The sequence below is a fragment of the Macrotis lagotis genome, chromosome 2 (assembly GCF_037893015.1).
Source record: "Macrotis lagotis isolate mMagLag1 chromosome 2, bilby.v1.9.chrom.fasta, whole genome shotgun sequence".
Lineage (NCBI taxonomy): Eukaryota > Metazoa > Chordata > Mammalia > Peramelemorphia > Peramelidae > Macrotis > Macrotis lagotis.
In genome coordinates, this window is record NC_133659.1 from 119,012,320 (window position 1) to 119,026,651 (window position 14,332).

The 14,332-nt window shown below is 32.2% G+C and overlaps 1 protein-coding gene across 1 annotated transcript in view; it reads right to left on the minus strand.

Moving 5' to 3' along the window:
* USH2A (usherin) overlaps positions 1–14,332 on the minus strand; it is a 1,130,853-nt gene that overhangs the window by 563,602 nt on the left and 552,919 nt on the right. Inside the window, exons 32-34 of the mRNA XM_074222669.1 lie at positions 10,163–10,322; positions 7,871–8,042; positions 255–402 (exon numbers count right to left, since the gene is read on the minus strand). Coding sequence (XP_074078770.1) covers positions 255–402; positions 7,871–8,042; positions 10,163–10,322 — 480 coding nt within the window. The remainder of the gene's footprint in view (positions 1–254; positions 403–7,870; positions 8,043–10,162; positions 10,323–14,332) is intronic.

Consider the following 14,332-nt stretch of genomic DNA (forward strand, 5'->3'; position numbering starts at 1 on the left):
TTCCTCTTTCTGACAAATATGAAAGAATGAGATGTAATACACAAGAACTATCAAAAGGGAGCACTTTTGAGCCACTGAAATCCTGTGTCAGCCTGAAAACCACTATCTCCAACTGAGACAATGATACTATCTCAGGTATTTTATGTGCTAAAATGATCATTAAAAATTAAGCACCACATATAAGCTGCCATTTAGAATATTAATTTACCTTTACTAATCATCTTTTTAACTTGAGGCTAAAAGAGTTCACTTACCATTCGGATATTCAGGCTTAGTCCAGGAGATGTTAAAAGAGTCAGATGAATAGGACTGGACTGTAGGAGCTGGAACACCTTCTGGGATAGTCTCATCAGTTAAAGCCATACTCATCTCACTGATTTTGCATCCTCCTCCTGTGCAAGCCTTAAAAGTATCAAAGAAAAAGCAAAGAAATGCATTGTGCTCCATGCCTAACTGGTCATATGAAAACTGATACAGGAGACTTTTCATTTGCTTTTGCGACTTATACTAGATAGCAAACAACTGAAGGTAATCATAATTCCATTCCTGATGACACTGAAAATGATTATGGTTCAATGTTTAAGTTTGACTTTTAAGGTTTTTGGTTTTGTTATTTAAAGACATAGACCAGACATCTATAAATTTCATTAAGAAATCTCAATTCTATGAATGATCTATAAGTATATCACACAGCATTACTGTTTACTTATCATTCCTGAAATTATCCTGCATCTATTGGTAGATTAAACTGTACTCAGACCACGCAAGAAAAGAATACTCCGAACTCTATGCAGTGCAACTTTATAGCAAACAAATTTACTTTGCAGAAAATTGAAGGAAAGGCCTAAGAGAATTCCTTTTTTCCCAGTAGAATGACCATGTTATTAGAGTTTACATAAAATGTGAAAAATGAATAAAACATTATTTACCATAAATCAATATATAAAAGTTGTTGAGGGCATCTTTAATGGATAAAAGGGTCAAATCATTTGAGTTTTAGGTGCTAGATGAGATTAAATCCACCACCTAGCTAATAAACTTAAAATGATCACAATGCCAAACTCTTGCTTACTAAGGTGCTCATCCTGACAGGGATAATTAAAGTTTAAAAACATATTCAGAACTCATCCTATTTATGAACTAATATAATAAGCTAAAATAAGTGAAAAAATAAATTGATGTATTGCAGAAATAATTTCATTATTTGATTATCTGAATAAACATTTCTACAGTAAATTTCCATGTGTGCAAAATGGTTTCCTTAAATGTATTGAACAAGAAATAGCAGTACATTTATGATCAATATATATGAAAACCATATTTAGCTATTATTCTATTATTCAAATACTCCCTAGGAGTTAATTACAATTTATAACACTAATTTCAAACACTTCACTTATGGCATTTACTTAAATTTGAACTAAAATTTCTTAATAAATAGTCAAAAAATCCATAGAAATAAATCTGTCTCTCTCTCTCTCTCTCTCTCTCTCTCTCTCTCTCTCTCTCTCTTTCTCATAATTTAGACCTTTGGCTTTCATTTGTTAATGCTTCTAATGCAGGATTTTAAGGCTACTCTCACTCACCTAAACAAAATAAGGGAAATACAGCTCTCTCTTAATTAGTGACTTTTCATTAGAACACAAAAATTGTTTTTCATCATACAGCTTTCATAAATGGAAGTAATGAGATTTTTTTCAACAGATTATATAATAAAACTGCCTGCTCTTTTCCATATCATAACAATTCAGGAATTTCATAGACCATCAGAATATTTTTCCATCAGACTTAAAGAAGTTTAAGATGGGTTAAATTGTGGTCTGACCATTAAACTGAAAAGAGATTGGGGCCCTAATTAACCTCTCTGGGCTTCCTCTAATTCTTTGCCATGGCATATGCATATATATGTATGAGATAAACTTGCCTTCTCCTGGGAATGAAATCTTTGCAAATAAAGAAGAATCAATTGAGCATGTTGCCAAACTCTTATTGCACACCTAATCACCTCCAAGGCTTTAGGGCATGTCCTCCAGTAGCTTAAATTACTATCAGCTGATTAAAAAAACCTCCAAAGTACAATCTCAATATGCTGGAAGTCAACCAGAAAGTTAAGAAGGGAAAGAGATCATATAGTAAATGTGAATTAACATGAGGAAAGGTTTAAATGGTTTAAAATTCTAATATTTTATTTTCTAGTTTACTAGTTTTGGGGTTTTTTTAGGCAGGTAGTATAGGGGTGGGGAGATGAGTGAGAAGTGAACCATGCCACAGAGTTCCACCAGGGTTAAGAACTGGGGTTAAATATTATGACAATGATAATTATTTAATGAACTCCCCAATTTTTTTCTCCCTGACTGACTCCCAAGTAAACTATTATTCTGTTCAGAATAGAATATATTTTAAATGCTTTAAAATTTTGCTCCTTAACTTAACAAGAAAGATATGTCATAATATACCCTGAGAAAATTGGAGAAACACTGAGGTTAGTAAGCATTCCTCTACAAGTGTCTATGATTAAAGGTAGGTGAACAAGCAGCTTGATAATGCAAAGATAAAGATAATTTTCATCACTGTTGTCTTCCCAAGTGTTCATATATTCTAAGCTCTAGCTTCAACCTAGCATAGCCCTGAATGCTCCAGATTCCTAGGCTTCCTATTAGTGAACCTTAAAAACTCTGCTTTCTACATCTTGCTGTGGGAGTAGTAATCAAGACAATCCTAGCATCCCCAGAAAGCACATCTCTATTAACTGTGATATGACTCCACTCACTATCCCTCTGACTTCCCAGATCCATCAGCCCTCTCTGACCACCACATCCTTATAAATGTGATCTTTCCTATATTAAAATGTAAGTCACTTCAGGGCAGAAACTATCTCACCTTTTTTATTTGTGACCTCAATACTTAACACAAAGTGAATCTCTGATACATGTTGTACTTTTTTAAAAGTAATTCATTAAAAAATTGTCTTTAGAGATGAAATCATAACATGTACAAAGAAAATCAGGATCACTGAACTGTCTTATAAAAATTCCTCATCTTCCTGTGTAATTCTTGTCTATGCCCTACTATATAACCTCAAAGAGGAGCTAGCCAGCATTGTCCCAGAATTAGGTAGATGATTATTACCATTCAGTATTGTCTTTGATTAATAAGGGGGGAAAAGGTAAGATGGGATGAGACAAAGAAAAAATGAGATAACATTTAAAATGTTTTACAGACCTTAAAGTGCTATATAATTGCTATCATTATTTTAAATATTAAGACCAGTAGAAGCATGTACATGAATGTTGATGATGAGTTTACACATATTTTCATCTAATATTATTATATAATTGATAATTGTCTTCATTCAATGCCAGTCCCACTTTTAATCAGCATATATGTCACTTAGAAAAGAGATATGATGCTTCTCTTTACTTTTTTGCATTCAAGTTTGACTTTGATATTTTTCCCCAAATGTTATTGATGCTGTAAGGATCTTCTGATAAAGATAATCCTGTTGAATTAATTTACTAATATGCTAATTTTAGAAGGGTACAAATTAGTCTATAGATTGAATTTGTGATACATATGAATGCATATGTGTATACATATATATATATATATTATATATATCAAAATCTCTAACCAGAATTTTTGTGGATGCAAATATTCTGATGAACTATTTACCTGAAAAACTTTATTGTGTAAATGTTTTTTGAATAAAATCTTTCCTAATAGCTCATGGAAAGGATGGAAAGAAATAGAAAGAATGATATTGAAAAAGATATATAGATTTGGAAGTTGTTGAATGACTAGACTAGAATATTACTGATTAACAGATTAATGTCAATCAGGACAGATGTCTCTAGCAGAGTTCCATAGGAATCTGTCTTTGGTACTGTTCTTCTCAATAGCTATCATTGTGATTAATATCTTGAATGAACACATAGATTATGAAATATGCAAATGACTAGAAGCAGGTAATCATAGCTATTATCTCAGGTGATATAATTAGGCCATAAAAAGGAATTTTTAAAAAGTTAAGATTAGCAAATATCTAAGAAAGGAAGTAGTAATTTTAAATTGCTACAATAAATTCTAAGGATTTAAGAGGCACAGGAAGACCTAAGTTCATATCAGATACTTATGAACTATGTGAACCTAGTTATGTCACTTTTGAATGATTTGCCTCTGTTTCCTTACCTATGAAACAAATAATAATAGCATATATCTTGCAGGGAAGTTATAAGTAGCGAATGAGAGAACTTATTAAGAAATTTGAAAAAAAGTAAAAGGGGGGGGCAGCTAGGTAGGGCAGTAAATAGAGCACAGGCCCTGGAGTCAGGAAGTTCTGAGTTCAAATGTGACCTCAGAAATTTAATAATTACCTAGCTGTGTGACTTTGAACAAGTCACTTGACCCCAGGGCCTTGACAAAACAAAAACCCTAAAAAAAAGTTTGTAGCACAGTGTGGTAGAAATTTAGTGATATAAAAGTGCTTATTCCCTTTAGGTTCTGCCACATGAATCTTATTTACTTTTTGAGAGACTTACAAAACTGGTAGATTAGGGCAATGTAGCTATATTTTAGTTAGGATTTAATAAATTATTTAACAAAGTCTCTCAAACTATTCTTGTAGAAAAACCTAGAGAGATGGATGAGAAAATCTTAGTTTGGTGAATTGAAAACTAGCTGAATGATCAGAACCAACACATTAATAAATCAATATTGACATGGAATTTCCCGAGATCTGTGCTTTGCCCTTTTAAACTTTTATCAGTAATTTCAAAACAGATAGAGATGGAATTTTTGTCAAATTTACTGATAAAACAAAACTGGGAAAAATATACAACACACACTATCACACAATCAGGAACCAAAATTTAATCCTATGTGCATGATGAACAGCAGGTTAATAAGATACAACATAATAGGGACAAATGTAAAATTTTTAACTTGGGTTCAAAAAAATCAACTTTAAAGTACAAACTGGAAAAAACCTAGGCAGAAAAGAATTTTATTTTTTAAAATAATCTGAAAAATTCAAAAGACTTCGAATCAACAGTATGATATGCAATCTCAGATTATGTTCAGAGAAAAGGGTAAAAATAAGGGAGGTGACAATCTCACATACTTTGTTATTGTCAAACTACATTAAAAGCACTGTGTTTAGTTTTGGGTGCTACATTTAGGAAACAAACATTGTTAAATTGGATAATATCCACAGGGCAATTGGAAAGGAATAAAGTCCCTGAACCATGCCAGATCATGACTGTAAAAAAAAATGGAGAATGAAAGAATTGGTAGAATTTTGGAAGTAATGGCATGGGGTTGGAGGAAGGAAGTAGTAAGGTAATAATTTTTAATTCTGGAAATAAGAGGGAATATTTTTATGCTATGTCTCAGAAGGCAGAGCAATTAAAACTAGTAGAAATTATATTCTGTATGTGTATATGTATGCATTTATGTATGTATGTGTATATATGTATAGATATGTCTATACATACATATATATTTATATAGGCATGCATGGGTGTATGGAAGATCTATATATGGAAAAACTACCTTACATTTAGAATTATCAAAAAAACAAGTATGGATCCCTGTGGGGCAGTGAGCCCACTAAGCTATTTAACACTGGGCAAAGACTAGGTGACATATTTTCTTGAGGCCAAAGCAAAGCATATTTTTGTTCAGATATGAATTCCATTCTAACTTTGAGATTTAGTGTTGTTATAGCCTTGCTTATATTTTGATCCATCTTCATAATGATTTCATTCACTAAAAGGTAGAAGGAGCAATGAAAAGAACAATAATTCTGCAGTTGGTTCTGACAAATAAATTAGAAACGGTTGCCAGGATAAAAAAAAAAAATTTTACAATCATAAAAGAAAAGGATCACCACCCCTTAGCAATTATCTTAGAAAAAGAGAATTAAAACATAAATAGTCAACATTTTGGGTGAGAGTTAAATTTTTAAAATTCTGAGAAGTCAGAAGAAGAATTCTCTGCCCTAAGATTCCAGAGAATTCAGCTAAAGAGGTGTAGTATAGAGAAAGTACCTGATTCATAAGGGGAATGTCTGGATTAGAAGATGTCCAAGATCCCTTCCCACTCTGAGATTCCATAAGTTGACAAAAATCTTTATAAAGTTTGTAATACATTTTATTTGATACACTGATCAAGCCAAGTAATTTAAGCCACCCAAACTTTTGTTTCCTCATCTGTAAAATGGGATAATAATGCCTACAAGTGCTAATAGGGTTGTTGTGAAACTTAAATGGGATAATGTATTTAAATCATCTTTGAAACAGTAAAATGTCAAATAAAATTCTATTATGCCCATAAAAGCAATTAGTATATGAATATGGCAGATAATTTTTTATTATTTAGTATACTGCTCAAAGAAATTTTAAAGATGATCTAGACCAATGTCCCTATTTTGCAGGAAAAAGAAAATAAACTGAGTCCATTAGATGATATGGTCAAAGTCATACTAGTTCACTGATTTCTTAATTCTCAGGCATGTTGTTCAATTAAATCATGCTGACCTTTATCACATGATTTTACAGATATAGAAGATAAAGAAGATCCATCTGACTTTACATTGCTCTCTGAGGATGCACTCTAATTTGTCTTTTTTTCCAAATTAGCATCATATCAACTTCTTTTGTTGTCCATTCTCGCTTCCTAATGAAAACAGAGTGCCAACTATTTAATTCTGCTCAGTTGGTTACCAGCTAATTGTTGCTTTATTGTATACTGAAATTAAGATTGTACTGTAACTTGTGTAGCTTTCTATATTAACTCTTAAATATTTAGTTAATTCACTTTTCACTTTCCAGGTAGGGAGGCACTGAACAATCAAAGAAGCCGTGAATATTTCAATTTCCCAAATTGTGTTTTAATATCTAGGCACAGAGAATAACTTAAATCCAGGTTTTTCCAATGATGTTTGTGAATGCCCTTGTTTGGGGGTTTCAAGTCAGACAGTTAACAATAGTTGAATATAGTTTATTTTCTTGTGGTATAATATTTAGAGCATTCAAGAGCATGTTAAGTAAAATGAATGCATACACAGTGTCTACATAAATGTAAATTTATTCATAATCAAGAACAGAATATTTTCTATGGCATTTATCAAAGCAAATATCCTTATATAGGTATTACTATAAAATGTAGAGTGTGTTTAAAACAAATAGGGACAATCTCATATTTATATTCAGTTATTTTCAGATGTGCTATTAAACTTAAAAAAGTACTATATTTCATCATCAAAAAATAGAGAAAACACTACCCTGAAATTCCACAAAGACATCAAGGTCTTTTAAAAGACCTTCTTTAAAAACTGCTATTTTGCATTTTTAAAAATCTTGTCTGTGTGTGTGTATGTGTGTGTGTGTGTGTGTTAAAGCACTAAACATTTATTAGTTATTGTGGAAGAAGTGACTGTTCTATTGTGATAGAAATATAATGGGAGCTATACTATAGAAATAATAAAAAATATTTAGGGCTCATTTAAACTTTCATTTAAAAAAATAAGATCTAAATTTTCATACTGTGAATTGTTTTGCAAATGAATACAAGCTTCACAGGGAAATGACCTTATTAATCCAGGCATTTTGGAAAATGCTGTCCACAATTACAGCATTCTACAAATAAGAAAAGTGAAATTATTCCTGATAATCCTAAAACAGATTTGGGGAAAAAACGATTGATTCAGATTATTATTTTGCTATTTGGCATAACAGAAAATGAATAAATGTGAAATGGATCAACAGTACTAATATGTAGGATATGAAATGATTTTTAAAATGCTAATTGTAATAATATTGCTTTTTTATTTTAGAATGAAGGGAGAAAAGGAGAAATCAGGAAAACTTACAGCCAATTTTATTAGATATCTGGTACCAGGGAAGAGTTGTCGTATTGTGTGATCCTGGAATAGTTCTGTACTGTTATAGATGACATTCCAAATTGTAACATTTTGTTCATTATCTGCCATATATAATATATATCGTTCCAGAATTCCATTTAATTTCTCTGGCTGTTTCCACCTGGGAAAAAAGAGAAATGCAGCATTATTGTCCCTAATCATTGACTTTATTAATGAAATAAGGTTTTATTTGTTTGGTTTGTTTTGGTTTTGCTTAGATTGCCTCAAGTTCTCCTGTTCCCAAACTCTCACCATATTGGTGAGATTGGCTTCAGCCCCATTACATTATCCTGACTTTCCCAAGTTCAAGTGATCCACTAGCACTCACTCACCCCATAAAGAGGGATTATAAACATATACCATCATGCCCAGCAAAATGAAAAGATCCTAAAGGGTAAATGCTTAATCAATACAAAACAATTGAAGAACCAGAAGCACTTAATGAACATTTTATAATAAATCCTATTTTGAGTACCCATGCCTGGAATACTCTCCCTCCTTGACTAGGTCTACTGACCTCCCTGGTTTCCTCTAAGTCCCAATTAAAATCCCACCTCCTAATTAATTGTAGTACTTTCTCTCTGTTAATTATTTCCTACTTGTTCTGTATGTATAGGGAGAGCTAGGTGGCTCAGTGGATAGAGACTGACCTTGGAATCATGAGGATAGGAGTTCAAATCTACTCTCAGCTACTTGATTCTGTTACTATGTTACCTTGGCCAAGTCACTTAACCCTGATTACCTCACATCCAGGACCATCTCCAGTGATCATAAATCATATCTGGCCACTAGATCCAGATGGCTCTGGAGGAGAAAATGAGGTTGGTGACTTAGTACAGCACTTCCTCACTCAAACACAATTCGTGTGCTTGTTATGGCATTACCTCCATGACGTTGTGGTCTTCTTCGAAAATGAATGACAAATATTATGTGTGTGTGTGTGTGTGTGTGTTACAGTCTAATGGGAGATATATATGTATGTATATATCTCTTTGAGGGCAGGGACTATTTTTTTTCCTCTTTCCTCCCACCACTAAGCATTAGTGTCTGGAAAAGAGAGGGCACTTATAATGTCTATTGATTGATAGATATTCACTGCCATATTTGATTATGTTGAGAATACAAAAATGTTAGTTTCTGATTTTAAGGAGCTCCTCATCTAGCTAAGAAAATAAGAATAACAACATGTGAAATAAATGTTTTAACAGGTTAATATTATAAAAAATCAAATCCTAAATTATCTGATATACATTCAAAGTAGTCTTAGGGATCAGGAAAAGGGGAAATTTATGTGAACTTGAATGGTCAGGGGAGGCTAGGAAAGTCGTAGAACTTTGGATCGACATTGAAGGTTGGATAGTGTTTTAATGGTAATTGGAAGAGGAAGATTATCAATCCAAGGGAGAATAAAAGCAAGAACAAGTATAGTGATGCAGTTGCAACAATGAGAAAGTTGACCCTTGAGAGTCTATATGTTGAAGAAAAGTGAGGAAGTTGAGGACTAAATGCTGAAAAGCCAGGCAGATGAGCTTAAATGGATAGTGGTGGGAATCAGGAATCCAATGAAAAATACTGACAATATTATTAAAATATATAAAAGATGGCTTTAAGATAACTAGTTGATGTTACAGAGATGATTCTTCAATGAGAGGTACATGTCAGGCTGAAAGATATTTGAGATTCCTGTCAATTCTGAGATTCTCTAGGTAGGTACCGGGACCAGCCTGCACCTGTGATTATTTGGTTTAGGAAATAACTCTGCAAGTGCAAAAAGTATCTTCTCTACAACTTTAGAATATTACATATGCCAGAAGTTCAGAGATTTCATGATTCCATGAAAATCTTTGACTTTTATTCTTAGGCATAATGGAAAGAAAAGATAATGCTTCGTATTTTTATCATAATATTAATTTGCTACAGACAGTCAAAAAACTGGGAAAAAATACAACCAAGACAAAAAAAATGGAAACAAGTCACAAAATCTGGAAGTTTTTTTTATTGAAGTTTGCACAGAGACTGTGCACATATGTAGTTTAGCCTGATTGCATAAAGACAAAAATGGAAATTAAGTTGGCAAGTGATAATCAAAGGTTCACAGAACCACTAAACTAATCACTTCTATGCATTTAATCACAATAAATTTAATTTTATGTCACAAACCCTTTCCCTGATTGAACTCACTAGGATTCTTGCATAAACCAGTGTGTGTCGATTGTCAAGAAGCAGAATGTTTCTACTTACTGTACATAGATAGTTCTAGAATCCAACACGGTCAAGATGGGCGCATCAATGTTATCTGGTGGCAGCTGTGCTGTAAACAAGGTGACCTGGGAACTGTTTGTACAGCCAACAAGCGTGCATGCAGTGAGCAGAAACTGATGTGGCGTAAACACTGCTAAATCTAGGGAAAAAAATGAAACCAGAATTTATTGAATATGGTTGTTTTTATTCAGTCTTCTCAGATTGTAGAAACTCTTCTTCTGACTACTTGGTACTTGTAAATTTCAAATAAACATAAATTGTAGAGGTTGATTTTCTTGAGTATCTTGTGGCTGCTCCATGGGTAGTTAAATCAAACAAATTATTGGTTTGACTGTCTTGTCTTACAAACTTGATTGGTTTCTCGATGGGCATGACTGTTCCTCTAAACAGTTAAATTAATTCTGGGTTAGTCAACCTTATGAGATAAAAATGCTCTCTCCACCAAAAGGTGATCAAAGGTAGCTGGTTAAGAAGATGGAAGTAGGATGGAGAAATAGTTTATAGTTCAAGTAATAAGAGTGACATTTTGGAATTGAGGTAGAGAGGGAATTTGTGTTCAAATCCTGCTTTCAATACTTGTAAACTGTGCCCACAAACAAATCAATTAACTTTGCTGAACCTGCTAATAGTGCAAAAGGTGCTAATGGTAACCATAGTACCTATCTTATTGGGTTGTTATGGAATTCATATGAGATAACATATACATAGTTCTTTGTAAACCAAAAATTTCTAAACTCATGTGCTAAAATTAGAATAGAAATAGAGGTTTTTCAGTATTTTGAAAGTCTAACCCTCAGGGAGTCATGAATTGTAACAGTACAGTTTGAGTGCCAATAGCTAGATTGCATACTGAAAAGGACTCCAAGTGTCAAGATATGGATTCAAATTCTATCTCAGATACTTTCTAGTTGAATAATTCTTGGCAAATCACTTAACTACTTTCAGTTTCCTTTTCTATGAAAATAAGACTGATGGCAGCACCTCATTCACAGGATTGCTATGAGGACCAAATAAGATTAAATATGAAATGTGTTTTACAAAACTTAATCTGCTGTATATTAACTATTCTTTTTCCTTTGATTTTGACTCATTCCTAGGGGTTTACTGCTGTTCTGTAATTGTCAGTCCTGTCAGATTCTTCATGACTTCTTTTTTTGGGGGGGAGGGTTTCCTTGGCAAAGATATTAGAGTAGTTTGCCATTTCCTTCTTCAGCTCATTTTTATAAATGAGGAAACTGAGACAAACAGGACTAAATCACTCAGAGTCATACAACTAACAAGTGTCTGAGGCAGTATTTGAACTCAGGTCTTTCTGATTCCAGGTCCAACACTCTATCCATTGTTCCACCTTAGAGCTAAAATAACTTAATGTCTGTTTCCTGGACCTCCTGGGTTTAGAATATATTTATATACTGTTGGGGTCAGCCTAAGCCTAGAGCAAACTAGAGGAACCAGAAGCAAGAAAGATATTATATCACATTTTGTTTCTTCCTTATATTTATATGTCTATGGAAAAAAAGAAACACTGTGTAGTGATTCACGTATATCTGTTAGGGCACACATAGTTGGGGTGGGGAGAAGCAGACTTCAATATGCCAAGGTCATATTGCAAAGTCTCAATGAAGTAGCTATCACAAGGTTGGAGATAGTGAGTTTTCACTCTTCCTGTTCTTGTTTGTCCTTTGTTTTCAAAGAGGACCATGACTCAGGGAACTGATGTCATACCATGAAAGTGAATTGGATTTGAGTGAGGTGGGTACTGTGTCAAGTCACAAGACTCACTTTCTCCTCCAGAGTCATCTGGGTCCAGTGGCTAGATATGAATCAGGATGACTAGAGATGACCATGGATGTAGTGGGAAACCTTGGCGTTTTAAAACCATACTATTCAAATCATATCACCCTGAGGGTTAGAGGCTTTCAAATTACTGAAAATACTCTGTTTCTAGTCTAACTTTATTTCATGAGTTTTTTCTTAGAACTTTGTGATTTACAGAGAATTATGTATATGTTATTTTATCTTAATGACTGAGTCATTAAAGGTTAGGTAGGAGAAAGATAATTAGATAGAAGCTCAAAAACCTGTCTGCTTGGGTAAATTCACACCAACTGACTGTATCCTGGCAACAAAAAGGAAACCAGTAGGACAGAAGGGTCAACCTCTGAGAAACAGAACTGACTACAAAGGTTTTGTGGGATTTCCCAGTTTAGTCTTTTTTTGGTAAATAATAATCAGATAGTATTTTAAAGTTTCAAAGAATTTTACATATGCCACTTTATTTCAACCTCACAAATCTGTGAAGAAATGCTATTTTAGAGATGAAGAAACTTGAGCCTGAGAAGTCAAGAGACATATCCAGGGTCAAAAAATTAGGAAAGGTTAGAGGTAAGATTCAAGCACAGGTCTTTCTGAGTTCAAGTCCGCCATACCATCTAACTCCCACAGAACAGGGGACAATTAAACTCTATCTACTTAAAATATGTGACCCAAAAGAAGAAATGGTGATGATAGAGAGACATAGTTATACAGTAGATAAATGTATTATATATGTATATTAAAATAATTATAAAATAATATGTTGTTCAGTCATTTTCAGTCACGTCTAACTCTTTGTGTGTCCATTTAGGGTTTTTTGTCAATGATACTGGAGTTGTTTCCTTTTCCAGTTCTTTTTATACAGATGAGAAAATACTGATATGTAATATGGTGATATACTTATATATTTTATTATTATAATATTTCATTTTATATGGTTTTATATAACTACATATATAAATTATATAAAAGTATGTGTGTACATACATATATAGGACCATTTTCAGTAGGTAGAATTGATTTATCTGCATACATAAGTGTATTTGTATAACATATTTTATAGTTTTATATTTCCTATAGTTCATTAAATATGGATAACCACATATATTAATAATATATATTTGATAAGCAACATGGTATTTCAATATATTATATATTTAATATATAACATGGTATATTATTAATATACTATATATATAAAATCTATATTGTCTAATAGATTGTGTCTTATAATATTAGATATAATATAATAAATATAATAAATATAATATAATATAATATAATATAATATAATATAATATAATATAATATAATATAATATAATATAATATATAACATATAGCACAATTTATATCATATAATTTTATTATATATACAATCATATATTACAATATTATTAGTGAATTATATTATGCATTTTATATAATATAGCCTATTAGGAATATGTCATATATTCATATAAGTTTATTATTCATATGCTAATATATAATTATAGATTATATATGTGTATAGCTTATTAATATATAGTTACACATCATGCATATGTATGATATATTTTATTAATATACTATATTGGATATAGGTTATATATAACCTTATCTTTCTAAATTTATATATCTCTAAATATAATATAACCATAAAGGAATATAATGACTTGAATACAGCTCTTCTTGATGTAAGCTGAAGATGATAATGATAGTATATGATTTTCAAAAAGAAAAAGAAAGATTGGAATTTTATAGAAGAATGACATATTGGTAAAATATGCAAGAGAAGAAAGCTGTGTCTCTCTGTTTCTTCCTCTGTGTCTGTCTATCTCTATCTCTTATCTTCTCCAATCCCCACTCCACCCCCCAACTTCCACTGATCCAGGGTAGCATGAAAAGTCTATTATAACTATTCAAGAAGTTGAAGTCTTTGAGGTGTGCTCTGTAATAAACTAGAAAGGTTCTTCCTTACTTAAATGTTGCCAAAAAAAAAAAAGGACTGAAAGAGAAATGCTATGATTTTTCTGTCTCCTAGATAATCAAATTCCCTCTACTAATGTAGGTGGGGTCCTTTTCTCTTTAGTACCTTGGAGAGAAGTCTTGTATATTAAAAGATTAAATGATTTAACCAATCTCACAGCCAGGCTTTAAGGCATTATGCCTAAAGAAGACTAACATTTTTACATTTGATTGTTACCTGTAACTCTTAAGTCAATTTTACTTAGTGCTTTTAACTCTGAGTGAAACTGCCTGAACAGAAAAGAAACTGTATGGATTATAATCCATAACTATACCTGTTTATTAATATATATTCTTTAGAATACAATGGAGTCTGTGTACCATCAGG